The sequence below is a fragment of the Tarenaya hassleriana genome, unplaced genomic scaffold (assembly GCF_000463585.1).
Source record: "Tarenaya hassleriana unplaced genomic scaffold, ASM46358v1 Cleome8, whole genome shotgun sequence".
Classification (NCBI taxonomy): Eukaryota; Viridiplantae; Streptophyta; class Magnoliopsida; order Brassicales; family Cleomaceae; genus Tarenaya; species Tarenaya hassleriana.
The window spans coordinates 169502-197438 of NW_010970490.1; the positions used below are offsets into that span (position 1 = coordinate 169502).

Sequence of the window (27937 nt, forward strand, 5' to 3'; positions counted from 1 at the left end):
TTAAAGCTTGTATGTTCAGCAGGGATGCAAAAGTATAAAACGTTAACTAAAATAATAGATCCAAGCTACTTATTAACATTACATTAATTTCATATGGTAAGAGAAGTTTTATAAAGTTAGATATTCATACTGATTTAATCTAAAATAGGATATTAATATTATACTTGCTTTTATTGTCATTTCATATTCCACAATTCAATTTGGCCTTGTCGGGGGTCAACGGCGATTCGAAAGGTTTGTGTGTGGTAAAGCACGTCTTAGGCCTTGAGATATTTTCCCAATCACATGGGACGTAACGTATCTATTATCCTGCCGTTTACTTTATCGGTGAATTCCAATTTTGACCACGTATTTTTGTTTTCTCGAAATAGACCCGTCTGTCTCATTTTCTTACTTTCATCCCCTAGATTGATTTTGTTTTGTTTGTTGTGGACGATTGACTGACTGTTTGATATTGTGGAATATTGTTCATGTTAATTAATCAAACTATGTAAACCAAATGGAGTGAATTTATTTACCAAAAAAGTAAAAAAAAAAATGTTGTACAAAAATTAAAAAACATGAAAATTTAACCTTCCACAATTGTTTTTATTTTAGATCAAATCAAACTATCTAACAATATTTATGATTAATCCGAATTATTACAATATATGTCATGCTATTATAGACCCATTTCACATACGATTTCGAGTGTGTGTATCTATATATTTTCTGCGTGCTAAAATAGCTAATGGCAGAAAGGGACAGAGGCTGCTGTAAAACTAGAGGGACTAAAATTGAAAAGATAATAAAAATGAGGGACTGATAAAAATGAATTTAATGCAATAGGATTCGGACAAGAACCGTTTCTCGTTTCTTTCTCCTTGACCCTCTTCCATTGTCACTCTCTCTCGCCTATCAACGCTTCAATGCTTTCTTAATTTTTTTCTTCTGTTTCCTCTCTGACCAATCTCGTGGAGATCAAGTGCTGCCGACGCTTGTCGCCAATTCCAAATCCTCTTTCCATCGATTTTGGCGCGGGCTTGAGCAAAGAATAGTAACTTTTGAGGAGAGAATCTGAGGTATACTCGTGATTGCGTCTGTGTTTCTCGATCTCTAGGTCTTCTGATCGATCGTTTTAGATTATCGGGAAATTTCTGTATTGGTTGCAGGAACATGGGGCTGATTTCTGGGATTTTCTTCGGTGTGATATTCGGCGTTGTCCTGATGGCTGGTTGGAGTCGCATGATGAGGCATCGCACCTCCAAGCGAGTTTCAAAGGTTCGAGGAATTTTCCCCTGCTTGATTATTCGCGTCTCTTTTACTCAATTTGGATTTCTCCATGGTTGGGTTCAACTGGGATCACCGACAGATTTTTTTTTTCTGGAACTTGTGATTTTGTTTTTTTTTTCCTCTCGCGAATTTGGATTCGTCGAGATCATACTGAGAAAATAGTTATTATAGCATCCTGTAGTCACTTTAGAGATCTCTCACGGTAAATCAACGTGACTTGGAGCTTAGCATTAGGTTGCTTTTGGAGTAGGCTGAGCATATATTCCTTCTCTCATTTCTGAATCATGGGTAAGAGAAGGGATCTTGGAGTGTTTCATGTGCCAAATCAGTTGGGTTCATACAATTTTGTTGCTTAGATTTATGTCAGCTCTTTTTCTACTGTTAGCATGTCTGTTTTACAGATGGTTGTTACACAAGCTGTTTCACTTGTTCTGATTGGCTGCTGAGACTGTTTGCTGTCTGATATGTCTCTAGTTACCTTCGTTAGTTCATGCCTTGTGACAACGGCGTATCTTCTTGCTTCCTTGTGTAATGGTCACTTCATCCTTTTTTTTCCTGCTGGCAGGCTGTTGATATGAAACTTCTAGGCTCGCTTAGCAGAGATGATCTGAAGAAAATTTGTGGTGATAATTTTCCGGAATGGATATCATTTCCAGCCTTTGAACAGGTATTTCATCATGTGATTGATCTCTTTGATACGATGTTCGTCTTGCATATTTTTGTGGGCATCATACATGACATGCTTATTGAGATATGCTACGTAAATGTAGAGTCCACCTTTCTGAATCACTCATGACTGAATATACATCTTGCTTTCACCCTTTTCATTTTAGTTGATTCTATATATTCTTATTTCTTGTTAGGTATCCTCTGTTCCTGGTTCTTGCATGTGTGAAATTTTGATTCAGTTTACTCCAAGTTTTCAGGGGATAACCAATATACCAAACCGTGAAACCTATTCGATGTTGCCTTTTTCTTTTCCAGGTTAAATGGCTGAATAAACTGCTGAGCAAGATGTGGCCATATGTTGCAGAGGTGAGAATGTCACATCCTGTGCATTATTTTCTGGTGTAGAGGTTAAAGTTGGCTATCTCTAAGAATATACTCGGAATTCTGGAAACCGGAAAGTGAAGATATCCATGGAAGAATAGAGACATTATCTTGGTAAAGGATTACTAGAAAACTAGTCTTTTCATATTAACCGTTTGCTGCAACGAGATCTGGCTTGATTTAGTTTATCCTGAATGTCTAAGGGTAGTGAGGTGTTTTACCCGGCCACTGCATAAATCTAGTATCAAATCCAGAACCCTAGCTAGCTAGGCCTAATCCTTGAGTAATCAAAAGGAACCACTCAACAGAAAGCAAGCTTTGCATTATTCTTTTGGCTTATTTGCAGGCAGCAACTATGGTGATTAGAGAATCTGTCGAACCATTGCTGGAAGAATACAGGCCTGCAGCTATCACATCACTGAAATTTAGCAAATTAACTCTGGGAAATGTAGCACCAAAAATTGAAGGTACGTTTATGTGGAGAGCCTTTATCTCTACCTGTTTTATTCTATGCATCCACAGTTTTAGTAAAACTGCTTATATTTTTTCGGCATTCTTTCATTTTGGTCTACTTTTCATTTCCCCTCCCATCTTTTTGTCTATGGCTAATGACCTGCTGTGTAAAGTCCGTTAACTATTTATGTTATCGTTACCACGAAGTTCCATCATTTCTAGATTAGTTCTTCCTCAAGCATATGAGCATGCATAATTGCTTTCTGATGCAGGTATTCGTGTTCAAAGTCTCAAGGAAGGTCAGATTACAATGGACATTGATCTCCGATGGGGTGGTAATCCAAACATCATTTTAGGTGTTACAGCACTAGTTGCTTCCATACCCATTCAGGTTACTGGAGATAAATTCTTTAGATTTCTTGTCTGCCTTTTCTTCGAAATAAGATTATGCAGAAGTTATAATGATCATCTCATTAAAAAGTATTTTTGCTGGCTGGAACAGTTGAAGGATCTTCAAGTTTTCACAGTTGTGCGTGTTATCTTTCAACTTGCTGAGGAGATTCCTTGCATCTCTGCTGTTGTTGTTGCTCTGCTTGCTGAGGTACATTTACATTTGAATGATCCGGAACAGAGTGCTTTTTCTCTCTCTAAAATTACCCAAAGTCAAATCTGACAATGACCAACTCTTTTATCATATGAACCAGCCCGAACCTAGAATCGATTACACTCTGAAGGCTGTTGGTGGAAGTTTAACAGCCATTCCTGGACTCTCCGATATGATCGATGTAAGTTTTTTCTTGGTTGGTGGAGTTAATTGTGTTTATTGTTGGAATAAGACACATCTTTTAAATATGCTTCCTTCCCAACATGTGTGCATTCTGTAGGATACTGTCAATTCCATTGTCAAAGATATGCTTCAGTGGCCTCATAGAATCGTTGTTCCAATTGGCGGTATTCCTGTGGACACGAGGTAAACTTTTGCTTGTACTTAATTCTGCACTTCTTATTCCTTAGTTTTGTGCTTATGATGTTCCTGCTGTCACCAACTCTTTTATTATTACCTATAGTATTTTCTTGAGGAGGTTGAATGACATTGTTAATAAACATGCCGTTAATAATTTGGCACCTTTTTCTATCTGTTTTCTTCTTCCAGCGAACTGGAGCTTAAACCGCAAGGGAAGCTCACCGTAACAGTGGCCAGAGCAAGCAACTTAAAGAACAAGGAGTTGATTGGAAAATCTGACCCTTATGCTGTCATATTTATTCGGCCTGTCTTCAAGTATAAAACAAACACTATAGAGAACAACCTGAATCCGGTTTGGGATCAAACGTTTGAGCTAATAGCAGAAGACAAGGAAACCCAGTTTCTCACTGTTGAGGTCTATAATCAGAAACTATTGTACATATGCTTTGACTCATGCCTCCCAGACCTTATCTTTCCTTGCCAATACGGTTTCTCTCGTTCTTGTAAAATTTGACAGGTGTACGACAAAGACGTAGGTCAAGACGAGCGTTTGGGACTTGTAAAACTGCCTCTGAGCGGGCTGGAATCCGAGGCCACCAGGGACATTGAACTCAATCTGTTGGCTTCACTTGATACTTTGAAAGTAAAGGACAAGAAAGATAGAGGAAGTATAACCCTTAAGGTAGATTGTCAACATATGGGGTTATTCTCCTGTTTTCCCCCATCACAACTATGAATTTTTTCCTGTTTCTTCACCAGTTTCTTAGCTGAATATGTCGTTTTTTAGGTGCATTATCACGAGTTCAACAAGGAGGAGCAGTTGGAAGCACTGGAAGAAGAGAAGAGGATACTTGAGGAAAGGAAGAAACTGAAGGAGGCAGGGGTAATAGGTAGCACTATGGACGCAGTGGGAATGGTGGGGAGCGGGATCGGGGCAGGAGTAGGATTGGTCGGAACTGGCCTTAATTCTGGAGTCGGAATGGTGGGTAGTGGCCTTGGAGCCGTCGGGAGTGGACTGAGCAAAGCCGGGAAATTCATGGGTCGAACCATAACAGGCCACTCCAGTAAACGCAGCAATGGCTCGTCATCTTCCACGCCCGTGAACAGTGTCCAAGACAATGGTGGTGCAAAGCCTCTAAAGCAACAAGAGTAAGTACTTCTGTTTAGACGCTTTTTAACTTTTTTTTTTGTCGTTGTCTTCTTCTGTTTGCTGAGTGAGATTTATATATAACATGAAATTTTTTTCTGTCTATATTTTGTTACTGAGTTTGCCTTTTGGATTATTCCTTACTTACGTTTGAAGGAATCGTTTGCTTTTTTTGAGTCTGGTCACCAACTTTGCATCTTCTTTTGGTGTTTTATTTCGTTGCTGTATGAGTCAGTTCCTTTAAAACCTTGTACAAACAGCAACTGTTAACTGTTGTTGAAAGCGCATCCACTTGGTGTTTTCTTTCCTGTTTCTAGTGATTATACGGTTCTTGCAACTGTATTTTCTGGTTTCTTTATTTAGTCATGTCCGTGTGCCGTCACGGCGGCAGTCATCATCTGCCAGATCTTTTTTGGCCTTGGAATCAGACACTTTTTTTGTTTTTCAAAAGGATAAAATATGTCCAAGAGGTTCTTCGAAATGGCAAGGATATGCAAGCCAATGGTGATTTTGCACATCAAGCGTAAATCATTACTAAAATAGGCAGAGCGCAAAAAAGTTTTCCATAGGCATCCCATGCATAATGTGGTCCAACACAATGATTCGGTAGATATCCTATGCACATCAATCCTTGCCTCTTGGTATATCGCTCGTCACATTTTCGTTTTGTAAAACAATATTACCAATCAATTATTACACAACCTATAATACTTGGTCAACCATTTATTCTTATAATAAATTATATTTTTATGACAAATTTAACTCAAATATAATAATATTAGATTTCTCATAAATTACAATGAATTACAAACCCGACTCATGTTACCACTTGGTTCGACCGAAACATGATAATGAGTCTACTTCTACACAATTTTAGATTCGTGCCATAAAAAAAAAAGCAAAATCTTAGATGAGAGAGATGCTTCTAAACAAATTTGGAATTGTGCCAAAAAAGTAAAAACAAAGAAAAGGAAAAACTTTAGATGATCTGATCATCAGTCATCAGAACACACACACATATATATATATATATATATATAGTGCACCGATGAGCACTGTTCCAAGTAATTGATATTTTGATCTAAAATATCCTTTCGTTTCCGAGGCAAGGTTTTATAGTTTCATCTCTCTCTCTCTCGCTGCCGATAACTTCGCCGGCGGAAGATGGCGGACGGTGGGGCCAATACTCCACCTCCCCCACTGGACAACGGCGGGGAATTTCTCTTGTCCCTTTTGCATCGGCGGCCTTACCCGCAGCGCGCCGATCCTTTGACCACATCGCCTCCGGACCACCCAACCGTTGCCCTCGATCCGGCCGTCGCCGCCGTTGGCCCTACCGTCTCCTCCTTTCCTCCGCTGCATTGGCCTTCGAACGGTCGTGATCTCCCCGGTCAACCCGCTGCTCCCTGGCCGCTCTCTCTTTCGCCGCCTAATCTTCCATCCAGTTTGCTAGGGTTTCCTCAATTTCCCCTTAACCCGTTTCCTGCGAACCAATTCGACGGCAGTCAGAGACTATCAGGGGAAGATGCTTACAGATTAGGGTTTCATGGGACTGCGAGTCATGCTATGCAGTCCGTAGTACAACAGCAGCAGCAGCAGCAGCAGCAGCCACCATCAGCCGAGCAGCCGAAGCTCGTATTTGGTTCCTTCTCTGGGGATGCTGTCCAAAACCTTGATGGTTTACTTAAGGGAAACTTGGTTTATGGTTCTAAGCTTAGTTCGGCCAAAGATCATGAACGGCTCATGAGGCATCCCCCATCTGTTATCCCCAATTCAAATTCGGGTTCTAACTGGTCGCAAAATCGAAACTTGGATCATTATGAACGTAGGGGAGACCATGGAGGGCGGGGAAGCTATGCTCACAATGCGAATAGTGGCAGGAGTTTCAACTCTACCCCTCCTCCAGGATTTGCAAATAAGCAGCGAGGGTGGGATAGGGATATTGGAGATATGTACGGTAATAATAGCAGGGGTGCTTGGCCGAGAAATTCAGATAGAGTAAAAGGCGGTGACCGATCGAATTTAAGCGAAAGAAATTTAAATTCAAGAGCGGAAGCTGATAGATTAAGGAGTTTATATGATGAGAATGGTAGCGGGTTCAAGCTTAGCCAACAGCTTGATCACCCTGGACCACCAGTAGGAAGCCGTCTACATTCTGTCTCAGAAGCTGATGCCGAGGATTCCTTTTTGGCTTTGAACAAGGAAACTCATGGTCAGGGAGGAGGAGGTCGAGAGAAATGGGGGCAGGTTAGTAGGCCAATGCGGGAGGGTAATGGGCATTGCGAGACAGTTGATGATGAGGTTGAGGATTTCGGAGCAGAACTTGTGGATTCTTTACTGCTTGAAGATGAAGCTGGAGATAAAGATGTCAAAGATGAGAAGAAGAATCACCGAAATCATCGTGAAAAGGTTTGTTTCACTCCTGTATGTGTTTCCTGAAAATGTGCTAGTCATTGTGTAAAGCTTAGCTTGTTGTAGTGCCAAGTAGCCAGCTTGAACTGAGTTCCTTTCATGCATGATTTGTTGCAAGATTAGATTTCCATTATGACAAGGTTAGTTTCAGTTCCCTCCACTTCTAGAGGTGGTAGTTTTGGGGTGGTAAATCGTATATATTTTGTATGTGACATATGCTAATTATAAATTTGTTTCCAGGAATCGAGAACTGATGGCAGAGGACAGTGGCTGCTTAGCCAAAGGTTAAGAATGCTTAAAAGGCATATGGCATGTCGAAGTGACATCCACAGACTAGATGCTCCCTTTCTTGCAGTCTACCAGTCCTTGAATCCTGCAGAGGATGAGCTCGAGAAGCAGAAACAACTAATGGCTCTGCTAGAGAAATTAGTTAGCAAAGAATGGCCTCAGGCTAAATTGTACCTGTACGGGTCATGTGCCAACTCTTTTGGCTTTCCTAAGAGTGACATCGATGTTTGCCTTGCAATTGAAGATGCCGATATCAACAAGTCAGAGATGTTGCTAAAGCTGGCGGATATTTTGCAATCAGAAAATCTCGAAAATGTGCAGGTGAATAATGGCTCTAAACATTTGCCCGTTTTTCCATAAATGAACATGTTGATTGGGTCCTTAAAGTGCAATCTGTCTCTTTGATTATCATTGAGTTTTGGGGCTATGTTATTATGGTGATGATTTTTTTTTTACTAGAACAATTTCTGTGTAGGCACTAACCCGTGCTAGGGTCCCGATAGTAAAACTAATGGATCCGGTTACTGGGATTTCCTGTGATATCTGCATCAACAATGTGTTGGCTGTTGTGAACACCAAGCTTCTCCGTGATTATGCACGGATAGATGCACGATTAAGGCAGTTGGCTTTCATTGTGAAACATTGGGCAAAGACAAGAAAGGTCAACGAAACTTATCAAGGAACGTTGTCCAGCTATGCGTAAGTTTCTCAAAAAAAAAGGCAGATACTCAACATTACAGTCTTCATGTTTATTAGTTTGCAATTGCATCAGAGAAGTAGAGACATATGCTAATCTCCAATTGATTTTTGCAGTTATGTTTTGATGTGCATTCATTTCTTACAGCACCGTAGGCCTGCAATCCTTCCATGCTTACAGGTGTGTTTCCTCTCGTTTGCTTCTGTTTTAGTTGAGTTGGTCATGTCAATGTTCCTTCCGGTTTGTCAATGAGAAAGGCAATCTGAAGTTATTGCCTTTCTCATTAATTGGTACTAGAAAGCAATGCAAACTATGACGTAACTGAGCGAAGGAAGTTTACAGTGAACCCGTTTAGTGGATATAGAGTTTGACTGATGGAAACACGTTCTCACTGATAAGGCAAACCTTTCAATCTCAACCCATGTTTAAATTCTCATGCTGGTAAGTTTCTATTTCAGGAAATGGAGCCGACCTACTCTGTTACAGTAGATAATGTCGAATGTGCATATTTTGATGAGGTGGACAGACTCGGTAATTTTGGATCCGGTAACAGGGAAACTATAGCGGAGCTGGTGTGGGGATTTTTCAATTACTGGGCATATGGCCATGATTATGCAAATTCAGTTATATCGGTCCGAACTGGGAGCATATTCAGGTGAGTTTTCATACTCTTGTTATCATCCAACATAGAATATATGTATGTAGCAAAAGCAAGGATTTTAGGACAAGAGAATGGTGGGTGCAGCAAGAGAGAGAAGGAGTGGACGAGGAGGGTGGGGAATGACAGGCACTTGATATGCATAGAAGATCCGTTCGAGACAAGCCACGACCTTGGTCGGGTGGTGGACAAGTTCAGCATCCGTGTTCTCAGGTCTGAGTTCGAACGTGCTGCCGACATCATGCAACATGATCCTAATCCTCTCCTTAAGCTTTTTGAACCTTACGTTCGTGAAGATATATAAAAGCTAAGCAAGAGAGAAGGGGGATTAGATGTAAATACTAATGGTGACTCTAAGTTTTTAAGTTATGCTTCTTCCTCTCTTTTTTTTTTCTGGGTGGTGGTCTTTCCCTTGAAGACTCTGTTAGGTTAAATTATGGGATCTTCAGCTGTTCCTATAATTGATAAATTATTAAAGTTTGAGTGGTGGCTGCTGCATAAGCCTTCTTTTTGTTTAATTATATTCTAAGCTTTCTTGCATTTATTTTTGTTTAATTGGTTTTCACCGTTTAGCTACTCATGTATGTTTATAACTATTTGAATCACATTATAATGTATCGTATTTCAAACAGCCTATCGATATGCCCCATTATCTCGTCCCAATTATACCCTCAGCTTTTCACCGCGGCGACCTCATCGGTTCGTATCCTTCAATTCAAATCTAGGGTTCGTCGGTTTCTCTCTCGCTCCGGCTCACAGTTACGCCCGATCTGTCTCCGCCGTCGTTACCTTTGGTGACGGACCGGTCACCGTCGATTTATCCAGCCATTTCCGGCATCGGCGTCAATACATATGGCCTAGACGCATGCCGCCGTCGCGGCATCGCCGTGGTCATTGTCGGCACCATTTTCTCGGAGGTTGTCGTCGGTACAGCCGTTAGTTTTCTCGATGTCGTTCTCCGGCGCATATTTTCCGGCAAGCGTTATGTCGAGAGACGGTTGTGCCCGATCAAAGGTGATTATCCCCTCGGTTCCAAGTTAATCCAGTTTTTCATCTTCTGAATCTTGCTTGGCCTTGCGAATATGAAAAATAGAAAGATCTATCTTATTCTTCTGATTCATGATTCCAACCTACAATTACTTGGAATAGCGTACCTATCAGTCTATCAATCCGTTATAATTTATTTTGCGATTGTGGTGATAGTCACATCGGGTTCATCTAGCTTGTCTCTTTTCTTTGTTAATGGCGTCTTAAAAGGAGAAATTCTCTATGCATCTGTACAGCGTGACTAGAAAACAAAACGAACGAACTTGTTTGTCAGAAGTTTTTGAATGTCCTTATTGTAGATAAGTGAGCTCTTAAGTGTGAGACCTTAGGTGGTGCCAGTTTGGTGGTGTTTGAGAACGAACCTGATGTTGTGCCTGAGGAGCTCTTTGAATTAGAAAATGCTATCATGTGGCCACATAAGTGTTCCGACATTGGAAGGCTGATGAAACATGAATCGCTGGTAAACTTCCATGTCCGCTTCTTGCTGGACAGAAACCTCTGTTTATTCTTCACGCCCTGGTTGTAAATATGCCTTTACCATTACTATATACGTTTGTTCATCCAGAGTGTTTTATGCTATATGTAAGGCGCAAAATCTTGTACTGTGTCCGTTTAGTTGCATCTGCTAAGCAAAAACTTGTTCCTTGTCAATCGCCAATTTGCCGTGCGCCTTGAACCTTGTGTTGTTATCTTCTCTGTTTAAATTACCCAGTCCTTTGTATGAGAGTTTTGGAGGGTTTTTTACCCAAATAACTCACTTGGGTCGCATCTATTTCACCTGTACACCACCGAAAACATAACACATTTTTTTTCCTGTGAAAAGACGAAATTACCCTTAATGAATTACGATATTTATCCGTTCGAAAACAACTTCGTTATTACGACTTCGTAATTAAGTCTAAATATAGTTACAATTGATTCTAAAAAAGGTGGCAAAAAAATCATCTGTCTTTAGTTGTATATCAGTTATATATTAGTCGTAATAACGTCGCAAAAAATAAAACGAAAAGGGTATTTCGGACTTTTCCAACCGAAAAGTGGGTTAAAATTGAATTTTTTTTTTTCCGGTGGTGTACACTGAAATAGATGCGATCCAAGTGGGTTATTTGGGTGATTTTCCCAGTTTTGGACCTTTGACTCTAACTTAATATGCTTTGCTATGATAGGTCCGAAATCAGCCGTCGCTACTCCAATGCATTACCGTTTTTTGTTTATTTTTATTTACATTTTTTTGTAGCACTAGCGGTTCCTCTCGGATCACCCTACAACCTTCACTAGGGTCTCGACAGACGACATTCACTCACCTTTCATGCGAAAATGGAGAATCCTCAGACGGGAGGAATCAACGCTACGCTTTATCGTCACTCCCGGCAACGGCGTCAATCACGTTGACAGAGATGAGTGCAGCCGTCGTGATGTTGCCGTGGCCAACGCCGGAGCCACCCTTCTCCTAAGATGAAGACGATGTGGTCGTCGGTTTGTTTATTGACCTTCTCTGGCTGATATCGGCTGTGCAACAGGTATGTCAGGAGAGGGTTCCAAGGTATGTTTCTAATTTTTCCATGTTCTATAACTTTTTCTCGGACATACAACTAGGAAATTTGAATGATCTAGATTGGATTTTCTGTTAGAAGAAGGCCAGATACTTGTTAAGGAGAACAGCAAAAACAGTTTTGCTGGCATTTGTGGGTCTTTTCTCGGAGTTTGATGCTATATCCTTCTTACTACTGAGAAGCGTTTCGTTTCTTGGAAGATGCTGTTTCTCATTTTTGCCACTCCCATTTACTTTCCAGAGAAAGTCAGTGAGCAATTTGTTAATTTCCGCTACCAATGATGTTTATCATGGATGTATTGAAGCGGGTATAGATCGTTGGATTGGCTCTGGCTGTCAACTCTGTTCGATATGCTCTGTAAGTGGGCAAAATGCTAGTTACATAGCCACTACATCTGAAGGTACCGTGTTTCGATTCATCTTGATGCTTTAGTTATTGTAGATTTCTGCTTGCGGTTCACCTGATTCAGTCTCTCATCCTATGGGGTATAGCTACTACATACTAGGTTTCTTTTTTTTGGGTATCATATATTCATTTTATCCTGCGACATTTTTATAGGTGGACTTACATAGAGATTTGAAGGTGATATATTGATGCTTCCTACTGGGAGCTTCGGTTCACCCGTCATTGGGCTCGTATCTTTCTCTTGTCCAACATTCAGGTTGTTTTTTTGCTCTGTACTGTAATATTTTTATTGGGCGGGGGGGGGGGGGGTGGGGGAGGGGTTATTTCGTGTTTTATGAGTTGATGAATGATTGCTAGTTTACGTATTATTATTGCTGATTGCAAGTTGTCCGGCTTCCCACGGCAAAGGTCCATTAAGACCATAATGGGCTCAAGTGGGTCTGCCTTAAGAGATTATAGGCTTTGCATGGGCTCCACGTTGTATCTTATTGGGTTTAAACTAAACATTAAAGCCCAATTTAGAATTTATGGACCTTGGGTCTGAATTGGGCTCAAACTGAGACCAATATAAATTATAGGCATTTATCGGGCCCAATTTAGAAGAAATGGGCATTTGTTGGGCCTAACTTAGAAATTATGGGCCTTCATTCGGTTCACTCTGAGGCCCAATAAAGATTTTATGGGCCTTAGTTGGGCTCACTCAGAGGCCCGATTTAGATTTTATGGGCCTTAGTTGGGCTTACTTAGAGGCCCGTTGGGCTCACACTGAGGCCCAATTAAGATATTATGAGCCTTTATTGGGCTCACTTTCTGACCCATGTTAGAAATTATGGGCCTTTGTTGGGCCGAATTTAGAAATTATGTCTTCATTCGGTTCACTCTGAGGCCCAATTAAGATATTATGGGCCTTCGTTGGGCTCACTCAGAGGCCCGATTTAGTTTTTATGGGCCTTCATTCGTTTCACTCTGAGGCCCGATTAAGATATTATGGGCCTTAGTTGGGCTCACTCTGAGGCCCAAATTAGAAAGCCTAATTTAGAAGTTATGGGCCTAGTTTAGAAGCTATGGGCCTTCGTAGTGTTGGCCTCACTCTGAGGCCCAATTAAGATACTATGGGCCTTCGTTGTGTTGGCCTCACTCTGAGGCCCAATTAAGATACTATGGGTCTTAGTTGGGCTCACTCTGAGGCCCGATTTAGATTTTATGGGCCTTCATTCGGTTCACTCTGAGGCCCGATTTAGATATTATGGGCCTTAGTTGGGCTCACTCAGAGGCCCAATTTAGAAAGCCTAATTTAGAAGTTATGAGCCTTTGTTAGGCCTAGTTTAGAAGCTATGGGCCTTCGTTGGGTTGGCTTCACTCTGAGGCCCAATTAAGCTATTAAAGGCCTTAGTTGGGCTCACACTGAGGCCCAATTAAGATATCATAGGCCTTTATTGGGCTCACTTTGAGACCCATGTTAGCAATTTGGGCCTTTGTTGGGCCTCACTTAGAAATTATGGGCCTTCGTTTGGTTCACTATGAGGCCCATTAAAGATACTATGGGCCTTAGTTGGGCTAACTCAGAGGCCCAATTTAGAAAGCCTAATTTAGAAGTTATGGGCCTTTGTTGGGCCTAGTTTAGAAGCTATGGGCCTTCGTTGGGTTGGCTTCACTCTGAGGCTCAATTAAGCTATTAAAGGCCTTAGCTGGGCTCACACTGAGGCCCAATTAAGATATTATGGGCCTTTATTGGGCTCACTTTGAGACCCGTTAGAAATTATGGGCCTCTGTTGGGCCTAACTTAGAAATTATGGGCCTTCGTTTGGTTCACTCTGAGGCCCAATAAATATTTTATGGGCCTTAGTTGGGCTCACTCAGAGGCCCGATTTAGATTTTATGGGCCTTAGTTGGGCTCACTTAGAGGCCCGTTGGGCTCACACTGAGGCCCAATTAAGATATTATGGGCCTTTATTGGGCTCACTTTCTGACCCATGTTAGAAATTATGGGCCTTTGTTGGGCCGAATTTAGAAATTATGTGTCTTCATTCGGTTCACTCTGAGGCCCAATTAAGATATTATGGGCCTTCGTTGGGCTCACTCAGAGGCCCGATTTAGTTTTTATGGGCCTTCATTCGGTTCACTCTGAGGCCCGATTAAGATATTATGGGCCTTAGTTGGGCTCACTCTGAGGCCCAATTTAGAAAGCCTAATTTAGAAGTTATGGGCCTAGTTTAGAAGCTATGGCCCTTCGTTGTGTTGGCCTCACTCTGAGGCCCAATGAAGATACTATGGGCCTTAGTTGGGCTCACTCTGAGGCCCGATTTAGATTTTATGGGCCTTCATTCGGTTCACTCTGAGGCCCGATTTAGATATTATGGGCCTTAGTTGGGCTCACTCAGAGGCCCAATTTAGAAAGCCTAATTTAGAAGTTATGGGCCTATGATGGGCCTAGTTTAGACGCTATGGGCCTTCGTCGTGTTGGCCTCACTCTGAGGCCCAATTAAGATACTATGGGCCTTAGTTGGGCTCACTCTGAGGCCCAATTAAGATATTGTGGGTCTTTATTGGGCTCACTTTGAGACCCAATTTCGAAATTATGGGCCTTTGTTGAGCCTAATTTAGTAGTTATGGGTCAATTTAAGGACCTATGTTGGGCCTAATTTAGAAGTTATTGGCCTGAGTTGCGCTCACACCGAGGCTCAATCAAGAAGTTATGGGCCTTCGTTGTGCTTTTTTGTATTTTAATTAGGCCGTCTTGTGATGGACGTTGTTGGGTCTCACTGGACCGATGTTTAGGGGTTGACGAAACCGGCCACCGGCCCATGTAAGACTACTGCTTGGCTGCAACCGTCTTAAATGCATCCACGGTGGCCAATAGAGTCCGGCTTGAAATTTAAGACGATCATAAACGGCAAAAGGGTAGGCAAACTAACAACAAGCCTACGGTATTTCAGTAGTAATCCACCACTAGCTTCATCGGAAGTCCCACAGCACTTAACCAAAAGACTGCACATACAGAAGCAAAGCAGCATAAACATATGACAAGATTGAGGAGACCGCAGGCTTTTTCATAAGTCCTCGATGCAGCATCTAAATACAATGGTTTCCCAGCGGTGAAATATCAGTAAGAACGGGTTTTACGAAAGAATTAAGAAAAAAAAAAACCATTATAGAAAATTTTTGGGGGCAGCAGAAAGGAATCAGGGAAATACCTGGTTGTAATAAGAATAATAAGAAGAATAACCTGAGAGAGAGAGAGAGACCTGAGCTCATTCACTGAGGTTGCATCTGCGAACGTAAGGATGATCATACTTGATGTACTTGGTCCAGTAGGGTCGGTATTTGGACATGGCCAACTCCAGCCAGGGTTTCATATTGCCGTTGTAGTGTATAACTGCCGCATTCTCGATCTCTTTCTTATCGATGCTTGGGTTGTAACCCAGTCCCAGCACATGCCACGCCTTGTTCAGTGGGTGTGTTAGCCCATAGAATGTTATCAGCCCCGGCGGCAACGTCCCCAGTTTCCACAGTGTCCTATTCTCATTCTGAAACACCCACCACCAACAACAAAACAAACGAACGTAAGCATCATCAACAACTGTCATAAGGGCCGGCATACAGTGTTTAGTGCTGGAAACTGCAAAGACCGCTCCAGAACGTCAAAAAGCAGGTCATTCCATAAAGCCATCGTCCCGAAAATTAAATTGAAAAAAAAAAGTGGAAATAGGATGAAGAACCTTACCATGTTTTGCCACTTATGGTATATGCCAGTGATATCCCTCTTTTTCCACTCCTTCAAGTCAAACATGTTCATCCCGTAAGCCCAACCACAAGCATTGGGATTGAAATTCCTTGCGATATGAGGGTTTGAAAAGTTCAGATACTTGTCAAACCGGTGAAAACTCTCCCCGCATGTTTCAACGGCGCCGTTGACTTTGCCTTTGAGATCCACCTCCCATAGTGGAGTCAAGTCTTTCTGAACGACAATGTCATCGTCAAGGAACAAGATCTTGTCCAACTTGGGATAAACCTCGGGCAGGTAGAATCTCAAGTGATTCAACATGGATAGATACTTTGGGTTCCTATACTTGAGATTTGAAGAGCCTGACGAGAGAGTTGTTGGATGATCAGCCTTAAAATAGTATTCTCTCATAGCTGCAGATTCCAGCTGCCGCAGAACAGGGCAATATGATGAATTAAGCCACTTAAACTCATCAACATTTTCAACGTGGATAGTGGCCTTTCCAGGAGGGTTTAAGAGGAACCACATATTCATCGCTCCAAAATTAAGCTTATCTGTAACAAGGTGAAAGACATGCTTGGAAGGATCCTGCAATGGGAAACAAGAAAAATCTTAGCAAAGGAGCTCATATTCTTATTTAAGCTCAGCACTGCCATTTATCTCTGAATTGGAAATAATGCCACTCGAATAAAGCATACAAAATACACCACTTAGTTGTAAAGAGAAAACTAATATACCTTGGCATTTGTGATGGCCGAGTTAACAACGACTGATGCAGCTAGTACATTATCCGAAAAGAGGGCATAATGGTAAAGATTCGGGTTCTCCAGATTTTCACTCTGAGGGAACTTCCTTTTCTCCAGAGGAAGAAGATAGTAGTCAATGGTTAGGCGCATTGACAGGCAATGGATAGGATTAGGAATCGTTTTCGCCGCTAGCTGAGCCAGGAAAGTGCTCTGCTTCTTTAAGCTCCTAACTTGTTCATCTGCAGTTTGAAGCATTGCTCTCAGCTTGCCGGTAACCAGCTTGCAGTCATATAACTGTTCCTTGGCTTTAGACAAAACTTGACCCATGGCTCTGATTTTATCCGGGGCGCTAAATGAAAAATAATTAAAGAATGTAATGGCAGAAAGTACAAACCTTGAAAAAATGACAATGGCTAAAACACTCATAAGGCAACACAGAGAAACCACACAAAAGGAATAATACCTGCGAGGCAAATCAGCATCAGATGTTAATTCCCCTAGAGCACGTTGGCTTTCTTTAATTCGAACCTGAAGGTCTTGGAACAAATCGAACTTGCTCTTCAATTTTGCAATACCACTATAAACCCTAGCCATTATTATTTGGTCTCGCATCAAGCGCACGTTTGAATCAGAATTCTCATTCACATTGTCTCTTCTCCAAATACTATATTTTCCAAGGACAGCAGAATCCACAGACTTGGAGCGTTCAATGGCTGCATTTTCAAGTTTCAAGACTGTTTCATCATTATGCTGCACCAACTCTTTGGCCCGCACTTCTCGTCTTTTCTCCCGTAGTTGCTGCAATTTATAAAAGATAAAAAGAATACGTTGATCACAAAGCACTGGCACATAAAAACATTGCTTCCAGCAACATAAATAATGATTGCATTAGGACGGGTGCAAGAATTTTCTTACAAATCTTTAAAGATAATATTTACCCTTCTGTAAATTTTAGCAGGTGTCTCAGCTCTTGTATGGCTACTGTCTGCATCAAGAATATCAACTACACTCAGAGATGAAAAATACCGAAACTGAACATAGAACATCCATTAAAAACACTACCTTTTGGAGGTCTCACAATTTTGTCCTTTGGGGTAATAGATTTGACATCTGGAGTTGTTTGATGTTGCTTTGAGGAAAACATAAGATGAAAAACACTGAGTTGAAATCTTTGAGGTAAAAACACCAAAGATGAAACCAAAAATAGTGCTTCCAGGGATAAAAGAAAATAAAGTGCCACCCTTACTTCTGAAAAAATACCATTCCTATATGATGTCTGTACTCCGATTACATTCCATGACGCAGACAAATTGTTTTTCTTGAAAGAATCAAGGCTTAAAGGACCCAAATCAGCTGTGCTGCTGGTAACGACATCGAGAACCTGAAAATAAATTATACTGAGAAACAGGCGAATCTTTGACAAACTGACAAGAAGAAAATAAATGTCAAACTGAATTTTCACCCAATAAGACTTGCCTCCTTTGAGAATAGAGATCTAACAGATTGCAACGCCAACCGTTCTCTCCAGCCAAGGTTCTGCAAAAGTCATTCAAATTAAAATTCCATATTTTCTGAAAACTAAAAAACATACAAACAGAAAGAGTCTTGGCAAACCTGCTTTGTAGAAGCACTTGAATAACCATTCTGATCTGCAGCAGTAACAAATTTAAGGTCATGAGATGGACAGCAAAACAGACAGAGACTGCACAATATCTAAATCATCCAAGTGTTTTTTAGCGGTGACAAAAAAAAGGGTGAATAGAGAAATGGCATCAAAATCCATATATATTATGTAGTTGTCATAAAAACCGAAAATACTTCAATAACAAATACGAAGCATATGTCTATAATCATACTCAGTAATATGATTAATGTCAGAATGAGAGAGAATAAAGAATTTCATTTCAGACACATTAACCCAGGTCAACTTTCCCACTTGAACACAACAGAATAACGGACAAAAGGCATCCATTTGCAGTGCAGCTACATCTCAGATAACGCTTATAGAGACCATAATTCTACACACCCCACACATGATGCCGTGTTCATGTACTGTAACTGTACTCTCTAGCACCGATTTTACCATTCCAGCGAACCACCAATTATTGAAGATATTAGCGTTTCAATAGCGAGCACATTACTTATTTTACGGCACTGCTACGAAAATTCAGATTGCACTTGCGGTCTTAAAAAACGTGTTCAACTATTCCATATACTCGGTTGCAAATGACTCCGCAGAAAAATCTAGAGACCAACAAGAAGAGCATACTCCTCCAAACAAGATAAGCAACGCACGTACCATAAGACGAATCAACGTACAATCCTCGGCCAACAAAGAAAATCAGAGGCGCGAGAACACAGAAGAATACGAGGAGCACAAATGCGGATCGAGATCCGCCGCCGCTTCTACTCCGGTGAACTCCAGACAACCCCCGTTTGAGCGTCATTCCTGTCAGAAACCTTAAATCAAGCAATGAACGCGAAAATGACCAAGAAACGCGAAAAGTAGAGCCAAAAACGGCAGACGGGGGTAAAATGAAATAGCTCACGGTCGGAATCGATCAGATCGTCCGGCGATTGAAAAGATCCGGCGTCACGAAGATCTCAAAGGTGAAACACCATAACCGCTCATACCAGAGATCCGCAACTTGAACGAGAACAGAACCGAAGACGAAAATGCGTAGAATCAAACGAGAATCACAGGAACAAACAGAGAGATCAGGTTTTTCGGGAGGAGAGAGAAGAAGATTACGAAGCTCACGCGACAATCTTCGAACCCTAGGAGAGAGAGCGACTGAGAGGAATGGCACTGGAGAAAGATAATAGAGGGAACCGTATTTACAAGTAAAAATTATTACAAGGCCTCTAAAAAAGACGGAGCCGGATTGTTCTATTCTCCTTTGTATTCAAAAAACAAAAACGTTTATATCCACCGACATGAACCAATCGCTTTCATCAACCAGGTTAACCAATATATACACATATATTTATCAATACAATTAATTGTTGATATAATCATTTACTATTACATCACGAAATGTCGAAAACCATTTGACAACTGTTAGCAAATAAAAAAGAGTATAATACAAGCAGATTGAAAACTGTGGAACACCTTCGAATCGAAAAATGACAACACACAACTAATGCAATTAACAACGTGCAATTATATATTCAACTCATGGGAAGATAATGTAAGCTTGACTAAAGGCTTTAGATTGTGAACCACATAAAATTTCTACCATATGATGTTCAGAAACCTCAATGCAGACAACATTAGTCATACACAAGTACGGAACAGATTGAAATTGAACCACAAGGATGATATTTTCCTCTCACACGCGCAAATCAAACTTTCTCCTAGTAGATCGCTACGTCCAGATAATCTCCAATCTGTAAAAGATCAGAAGTGGCTGTGGTGAGCAACAACATAATGGAAGTGAAGAAGAGTGTTTTGTCTTTAAAAAGAAAAGAACTTTTGTGTTACTTGCCTCAAACCCGAGATCGGCCAGAGTTTTGCTGTCCTCTGGTTGTTTTCGATTTGGATAAGAGAACGTCTGACCCACCTTTAACAATTAGCCAAAAGACTACAAGATCAGTGACTTCTCATTTGTTCTTGGATCATATATCGTGACATAGCCATGTCATTCAACATGGAACAATCTAGAAGCAGACACATGGTTATTGAGCGAATAAGGATACCGAGAAAATACACTAAACAAACTTATTAAGAAATGACTAAGTATACCTTATGCTATCTTGGTTCAAAAATGATTGGTAAATATTACCCATAAATATCTAACAACATAGAAATCACTGATAGCAGGTTCCGTGAAGAGTAGTAGCAAGAACACAGAGAAACTGTAGAATATGCCAATGATAAGGTGCGATCACTGATCAGATTTGTATGAACTTAATGAGATTGACAGGCTCACCTCTCTCACGACAAAGCGGCCGTTCTTGTCAGGATAAACAAAAGCAAAAGACAACCTTGCATTCCTTCTCCTTGCTGCCACAGAAACCTCTTTTACCTGAAAATATAACAACACATATAACCTTCTACTTTGCGCTCTCAAGTAAACCTGACCACATGAATGCTTTAAATTCTATTTACCGCCAAACACAGTCATAAACATAACAAATACAAGAGAAGAACACGCTTGTTCAGGGTATAGTTTCACACTTGGAAACAATATTCAAAAGAGCCAAGTCCTCTTTTTATGCCCCTTACAACATGTTAATGGTATGAACTGAGGTCACTAAAAGTATATTCTCTACGTACCAAATCAGTCAACTCGCGAAGAGTGGCATCTTTCCAAGTGTAAATTTGAACCTCGTCCTTTGGTTCCTTTCCTCTCACAGCATAATCTTCCTTGGTATGATGTCCCCCAATCTGCGGAAACCAATTAATCAAATAAGGCAGTAGAACTTGTAACCCAACGTGCATGAAATAGAATGAAAGCTTTGGAGTGAATAAAAATGGCTGCCCATGACGGAGACACCCCTCAATTCTAACGAATTCAGCATGAAATAGAAAAAATGCTTCCCCTATCTTGGAGCGAATAAAAATGGCTGGCTGCCCATGACAGAGACACCCCCTCAATTATAACACATTCCAAAAATCAGACCTACATTGGTGTCAACAGGATATCCACAAGGATCCAATGAAAGCAGAGGAACATGAAGAACATCTCTTTCCAAAGCTAAATTAAATAGTCTACACAAACGAACCGAACCTAAATCACAACCAAGCATCGCGATAGATTTATGCAACCACCGATCGCTCCAAATACAGCGAATAAATGTAAGGTGAGGTAAGGGGGAAGCAAGCGAAGCGGGTGAGCGTACCTTGGTGAAAACCCGAAGAAGTAGAGGACATGTCTGCAATTCGAAAGTAAAAGAAAGCATTAGTACAGCACCAGAAAGAACCCTAGAACGATTTCAAAATCAACAGACGGAGATGGTGCTTCGAATAAAAAACCCTAGAAACTTCGAAGCTGCAAATGTGCACACAGTATATACAAACGCCAACCTTTTCACGATCGACGGGATCGATTCTTGGACGAGGAGGCTGGTTAACACCTCTCGGTGGCGGCGGTGGCAACGGCTTCCCACCACCCTGTCTTCTCGCCGCTTCAGCCATCTCTCTCTCTTTCTCTCTTCGCTTCTCACTGTGAAGAAGATTGTGTTCGGCCCAAAAATCCACTCGGCAATTGTTGTCATGGTGGAACCGTGGAAGTATGTGCGGCCCACGAATTTTCCCGTGAGCCATTACAACAGAAAATCTCTTGTTTCACATACTTTGGGCCCAAATTCGTAACAAAAGGCCATTTTACCGTCATGACACGTGGATTTTTTTTCAATGGGATTAATTCGATACTGAATGTTGCATGTTGATAAAAATATAAAAAGTTTTGGGTATGTGCAATCACATAATGTTTTTGACCGCATTACAATATACGATCGGTTTAGTTCGGTTAACCATAAAAAAAATCACATCTAACGTGGTTCGGATTGATGATATATAAATATAATGATAAATTGGAATAAGGATGTGGTGAAAGAGGGTGTGGGGGTCAGCCATTGAATGTCTGACCAGGAATGTGAGGGAGAGAGCTACACTTACGATGTCCGAAATGGGATAAAAGAGTAGATAGACAAACGAGCGATACCACACAAGGCAAAGAGGACCCCACACCTCCCACATGAAGCTGCAGTTTCCACGAAAGTGAGAATATGCCATCGATTTCAAAACTTATCTGTTGCAAAAAAAAATATCATATCATTTTTTAATGAAAATAAAGTTGATATTTTATCGAATTTAAGGGATGGAAACATGTATGTATAAATATGATTGAAAATTAAGAATATATTGATGAGTGAATAGAAGAACGATCAAGTCTAACTCAAACTGTAAGAATTGGACCATCTGGTAAAAAGGAAAATGATGTTGAGAGAATTTTACTTTATTTTTTATTTGGATAAAATGTGGAAAAGCATGCATTGAAGAGAGTACCCGATCTTCCCATATCTCCTTTCCTTAAATGGTATTATCTCTAACTGCCCCCCACTCAATTCTATCATAATTTATGCACACCCACCTTTTTTTAAATCTAAATTAATTATAAAACTATTTTTGTCTCATATTAATATACATATATATGTTACATTTTATAATATTTTTCATTATCTTATTTTTTGTAAGTTTTGAATAGAAATATATATCATATATTCATGAGTAATTCATCCATCTCCATATTTAAACAAAACAAATATAGTATATGATTTTTGCAGGGGAAATAATGGAGGAGAAAAAAGCAATTTCTGAAGGCTGTCCCCACGACGTTTCACTTTTTTTTTCTGGGATTGGACACAACAGGATGGTTGGTGTATGTCCTAGGTGGTCCAATGTGGTAGTTTTTTTTTTTTTTGCGGTTCTTTAATGCCCTTCCTAAATTTATTCCATGGGACAATTAGTATAATTGTGTTGAATTTATTAAACTCATCAATTTCGATATATAACTCAATTGGCACCGGCTCTTATGTGAAATAGATATGAAAGAAATTTGAAAGGTTTTAATTCTCTAATCATTTTATTTTTTATATATTATTTTTTTTACAGTAGATTCAGTCATCTATTTTTTTTTTTAGAACCTCGGACTAAGAAAATAAAAAGAATCTTCTTGACGAGGGAGAAGAAGGAACAACTGGCTTCTGGAGATGGGGTTTCAACTTTCAATAGACCGATGGGTCGAAGACAGTGACTGACTGACCCATTGGTGGAGCCCACAACACGAGAAAGTGTCCGTACCATAGGTTCCATGTGACACGATAATTATTATATAGAGAATATCTGCTCTTTTATTATTTTCCTTAAACAAACAACCCGAATACGAAAAACAACCCACTAAAACGAAGCTACGAAGATGCATAGTGTCATTTCGCGTTCGAAATTTGATAAAATAATTCTATTATCTATTTTTCGTTTATTGTTAAAGTTATTCATATTCACACGATCATCGTCAAATCATAACTCAAATTCACACGCTTATAGAGTAAAATAAAATAAAAATTTAACCATTAAATCTGTTTTTTTCCCCCCCCCCCCAAAAAAATGGACCGACACATTTCGACATACAAGAGGATTAGCAGGATACATTTAAAGATTATGAATTGTGTTAGAACGTCCGATTACGATACATCACTTCCCTTGTCTTTTGAACCAATTGCGTGAAACTTTCGAAAACCCTGCAGAAAATCCCTGAACCTTTTTGACCAAAAATATTTTCCAAAATTAGAAAAAACTAATCAGCATTTCACACGGAATATAATTGCGTTTAATTTGGGCTAAAGAGACATTTAACCATAAATAATGAGTCACGGTTAATACATTCACACATTCATACAATATACACGCCGGTCCATATATTCATTTATGCTTGATATGAGTTTTCTTTTCTGTTTTACATATTACATCAAATGCTAATGTTTCACCAAATTAAACTATTGTCTGTGTATATACTTATGCCAAATCGGTTAAACACACTTGTAGGTGAAAAATTTGTTTGTCCATTTTTTAAGAAGCATAAGACAGATTGTTGCAAATTGCAAAGTTATACGCAAAACGCATAGGAAATTCACAATAGTATAATTAAAATCGGAAACAATGATGAAATTTCTAATGGTCCGACTGTCGTGCGCAGGTTTCTATTTCCTAGGACGCTGAGGGAAATGTTATCAACCGATCGGTACCACCGTTCCATTATTAGTGACGTAAAATATATTATGTTTTTTTTTAAAAAAAAATCTCTCGATTATTGTTTGAAACTACGTCCTTTTAATGCGTGATGGGCATAGCCACAATGCACAAAATGAATTAGGGCAGACGGAAAATGGATTAAGAAGATGTTATCGATCGTACCATTATCAAGCTCCTTTTCAGTATGAACCATAAACTAAAAATCCCAGACATAGAAAACATAGAAGGGTTCATAGACATGCCCATATAAGAAATATACATATAACGCGATATATATATATATATACGTGTGTATATATATATATATATCCCTGTTTCTTTACATAGCTTTTTGCTTATTCTTGAGAAGAATCAAACTAAAAGAAAAAAGAAAGAGAGAGAGAGAGAGAGATGGGAAGAGGAAGAGTGGAACTGAAGAGGATAGAGAACAAGATCAACAGACAGGTGACCTTCTCGAAAAGAAGGAACGGTCTGCTCAAGAAAGCCTACGAGCTCTCTGTTCTTTGCGATGCAGAGATTGCTCTTATCATCTTCTCTACCCGCGGCAAGCTCTACGAGTTCGGCAGTGTCGGGTACATTTTTACACACATTTACACATCTGTCCACACATGTTCATGCCCACTTTAGTGTTTTTGGAATTTTCTTTAAAGTTCGGTTCTTTTTCGTCGGGGTTACATGCTTTTGTCAGCTCGGATTCTAATGTTTCTGTGGTACGATCAAGAACACATGAATTTGTCTTCTGGGTCTTTCCAAGTTTACGTCTTTTATCCTCCGGTAATTAGCTAGGGTTCATCATCATATCATCCCTTTAGATCCATATATAAAAACAACACAGGTCGACGTGTGCTGTCCTTTTTCTCACGCTTTTGAAATCTGTGTAGTTTCTTGATCATATATTTTCGGTTCTTTAAACTGAAATATCGCAATTCCAGCGGTTTCTCCGCTCTCTTGTGTACTTAGGGTTTCCCCTTTGGACCTGCGTGTAAGATCTAGGGTTCTTCTTTTCTCGTTCTCTACTCATGCTACATGCTTCAGCTTCATCACTGCCTTTTCTCTTCTTCCCTGAATTCGATCTTGTTCTCTTCCACGATTCTTCCGTTTATGTATTTTTTTTTCCTTTTGATAAATCGGTAGAATTGGCAAGACGATCGAAAGATACCAACGCAGCTACAGCTGCTCTCAAGACAATAGGGTTGAACGCGAGACACAGGTCGAGTGATCATTAATTCAAAATTTTTTCAAGCTCCAGTTATGGTGTGTATTTTTTATGTGATAATATAATGATCTCAAGGTACATTCTCTCTCGTGTAGAGCTGGTACCAGGAGGTCACAAAGCTAAAAGCTAAATATGAATCTCTTCTTCGCACTCAAAGGTATGCCTGATTTGCCCCATTAATCCCCTTAGCCAAATTTCGAACCTTAAATTAGTTACGCATACACGGCATATACATACATATGGGTACGCTTTATATTTGTATATGTATGAAAGTGCTTCCACTAAATCGTATACATGCATGTACATAAAGGCACTTGCTTGGAGAAGACCTTGGACAGATGAACGTGAGGGAACTACAGACGCTCGAGAAGCAGCTCGAAGTAGCTCTTTCCATGACCCGACAGCGCAAGGTAAGTTTCTCTCCGTATATACTCACATTCTCTTACAGCTATATACGTGTATATGTATATATATATATAGATCAATCTTGTCAAGTTCAACTGAAGTAACTGGTGGAACGTCAAACCAGTACATTGATCTCAATGTAATGTCTGACTTTGTATATGCAGACGCAGGTTATGATGGAACACATGGAAGAGCTCAGGAAAAAGGCAAGTTGTACATCAATTTCACATATATATATATATATATGGTCATTAAATTAGGGTGTATATATATGCTCATATTATAACATATATATACATATATACATGCACATGGCGCTCGTATTAACTGCTCACGAATCCATCAGTCGTCTTTGGAATGGCAGGAGCGGCAGCTGGGAGACATAAACAAGCAGCTCAGGATTAAGGTACATGGCTATCTCACTAGCTTTTTATATTATTCCACATGGATAAAATTACTTTAACCACCATTAAAAACGGTTGACTTTACATTTATATGATTACAACTCACTAACCCAATGGCCTTAACCATGTTGAACGTTTCAGCTTGAGGCAGAAGGCCACTGTTTCAACGCCATTCAGGATCTGTGGGCTAACTCCGCGGCTGCAGTGGCCGGCCCTAGCACCAGCAGCTTCCATTTGCAGTCTTCCCATCCCAACTCCATGGACTGCGACACCGAACCTTTCTTACAGATAGGGTACGGATACCTATCTTTCCTCATTGTCTCCATTTATTTCGTCCTTTAATGTTGCTTATGTGTAGAGCCTCGGGCTTGTTTATATGGCTATTGATACATACATGACAGCTCTTTCACGTAAGGAAAATTCACCATGCTTAGACGAATACAGTTGGATTAAATTTTCATAAAAACAATATTTTGGATCATATTAATGAGAAATTATCCTTCGTTATTTATAATATGTATGGCTTTGGGTTATAGGTTTCAGCAGCATTACGTGCAAGGTGAAGGGTCTTCGGTGACAAAGAGTGCGGCATGTGAGACCAACTTCGTACAAGGATGGGTTCTTTGACTTTCCGTCAAACCCAACAACAAAAAAAAAGGCTCAGTCTCTTTTTAATTCACGTCGATTCTCCATGAGGTTTCATGTGTTTGATTGCTTCCGATTCCGTATTAGTTTAATTTGAACTTTTGTGAATCTAAAAGTACACGTGGCATTATGGGATGTTTAAGTTTAACTTTGGTACGTACCTCTCACATCTACTTTTCTTGCTTTAGATTTGTCTTTCCTTGATCCGTTTTACATATCCTTTTTATTACTCTACAATATGCCAAGTGCCAATCATCTACATCAAATCAAATAATAGAATAACTAAAATTCAAAATTTTGTTCACACCAAAAAAAAAATTCAAAAATTTGATCTGACGATTCAAAAGAGCAAACACATCAAATCAAATAATAGAAGAAATTATATGCGAGACATAACGTAACGAATCAGGAGTGGCCACGTAGTACGTTAACTATGAAGTGGTCCCCACACAAGCCCCGCTGAAATTGGGCCGCAAAAGCGACTCGGTCGCTGATTAGGGTTATAGACTCACTGAGTCTACCCACCCTACGACTACTTGCTACTTGGGCCGTCTTTTAGTTACAGATCCCGTCCAAAATGGTTTATCTCCATATTCGTACGGTCATCCGCATTGCGATTCTTGTCCGAATCTTTCGGTCCTTCCAAATCATGTTCCGTACAAATTTCTGCACATTTTTCTTTTGTTGTGACGGGTTTTGTAAAACAACAACTAGACAAATTTGCAAAAATAAAGTTAAGGGTCTTACCAACATGAACACAAACCTAAATCCCACGTCACCTAAACAATACATTAGTCTACATCCGAACACTGCGATTTGCAAGCAAAATGGAGGCAAAAGAGATCATAAAGGAAACAGCCGAGAGCGGTCAACTCCGGAGTTAATTAGAAAGGTAATACAAGCTGAGCAGTAGCGGTATTTGTTCTCTGTTGGTATATAACAAGGCAAATGTCCAAACGAGAAGAAGGGAACAATTAAGAAAAAGCAGCAAGGAGCAGCTTAACTGCACATTACCGCTAAATCTGTTTATTGCTTTCAAGATTTCTCTCGATTCGCTGTATAATCAAATGGAGAAGTTGGAGGGGGGGGGGGGGG

At 40.1% G+C, this 27937-nt stretch overlaps 6 protein-coding genes across 7 annotated transcripts in view; 3 read left to right on the top strand and 3 right to left on the bottom strand.

The window, feature by feature from the left end:
• Positions 1-851: 851 nt before the first annotated feature.
• LOC104802000 (synaptotagmin-4-like) lies at positions 852-5192 on the top strand. Its single transcript, XM_010525402.1, has 12 exons — positions 852-1061; positions 1152-1260; positions 1838-1939; positions 2257-2307; positions 2669-2789; positions 3048-3166; positions 3278-3376; positions 3480-3560; positions 3660-3745; positions 3929-4154; positions 4257-4421; positions 4527-5192. The coding sequence occupies exons 2-12, from the start codon at positions 1156-1158 to the stop codon at positions 4890-4892; spliced, it is 1521 nt and encodes a 506-aa protein (XP_010523704.1). The 5' UTR covers positions 852-1061; positions 1152-1155; the 3' UTR covers positions 4893-5192.
• Positions 5193-5932: 740 nt separating this feature from the next.
• LOC104802001 (UTP:RNA uridylyltransferase 1) lies at positions 5933-9462 on the top strand. Its single transcript, XM_010525403.2, has 6 exons — positions 5933-7295; positions 7539-7907; positions 8062-8285; positions 8400-8463; positions 8742-8938; positions 9029-9462. The coding sequence occupies exons 1-6, from the start codon at positions 6051-6053 to the stop codon at positions 9243-9245; spliced, it is 2316 nt and encodes a 771-aa protein (XP_010523705.1). The 5' UTR covers positions 5933-6050; the 3' UTR covers positions 9246-9462.
• Positions 9463-14857: 5395 nt separating this feature from the next.
• Positions 14858-19261, bottom strand: LOC104802002 (polygalacturonate 4-alpha-galacturonosyltransferase). The gene is made up of 11 exons (XM_010525404.2): positions 18966-19261; positions 18716-18865; positions 18031-18065; positions 17893-17952; positions 17663-17797; positions 17479-17545; positions 17355-17401; positions 16880-17214; positions 16408-16765; positions 15671-16258; positions 14858-15473 (listed from the first exon to the last, which is right to left on the bottom strand). Exons 2-11 carry the CDS (start codon positions 18861-18863, stop codon positions 15198-15200), a joined length of 2049 nt encoding a protein of 682 aa, XP_010523706.1. The 5' UTR covers positions 18864-18865; positions 18966-19261; the 3' UTR covers positions 14858-15197.
• Positions 19262-19535: 274 nt separating this feature from the next.
• On the bottom strand, positions 19536-21610 carry LOC104802003 (histone deacetylase complex subunit SAP18). Its single transcript, XM_010525405.2, has 6 exons — positions 21446-21610; positions 21262-21294; positions 20696-20806; positions 20349-20444; positions 19905-19979; positions 19536-19806 (listed from the first exon to the last, which is right to left on the bottom strand). Exons 1-6 carry the CDS (start codon positions 21554-21556, stop codon positions 19774-19776), a joined length of 459 nt encoding a protein of 152 aa, XP_010523707.1. The 5' UTR covers positions 21557-21610; the 3' UTR covers positions 19536-19773.
• A 2689-nt stretch (positions 21611-24299) lies between these two features.
• Positions 24300-27011, top strand: LOC104802004 (agamous-like MADS-box protein AGL6). 2 transcript variants are annotated; one of them, XM_010525406.2, is made up of 8 exons: positions 24300-24744; positions 25307-25382; positions 25484-25545; positions 25699-25798; positions 25958-25999; positions 26140-26199; positions 26339-26490; positions 26734-27011. In XM_010525406.2, exons 1-8 carry the CDS (start codon positions 24563-24565, stop codon positions 26822-26824), a joined length of 765 nt encoding a protein of 254 aa, XP_010523708.1. In that variant the 5' UTR covers positions 24300-24562; the 3' UTR covers positions 26825-27011. The 2 variants fall into 2 exon arrangements, with proteins under 2 accessions (XP_010523708.1, XP_010523709.1); XM_010525407.2 differs by having other exon boundaries at positions 24301-24744; positions 26158-26199.
• A 677-nt stretch (positions 27012-27688) lies between these two features.
• Positions 27689-27937, bottom strand: part of LOC104802005 (MADS-box protein SOC1-like) — a 5126-nt gene continuing 4877 nt past the window's right edge. The window contains exon 9 of the mRNA XM_010525409.2: positions 27689-27930. The gene's annotated coding sequence lies outside the window, so the exon portion shown is untranslated. The remainder of the gene's footprint in view (positions 27931-27937) is intronic.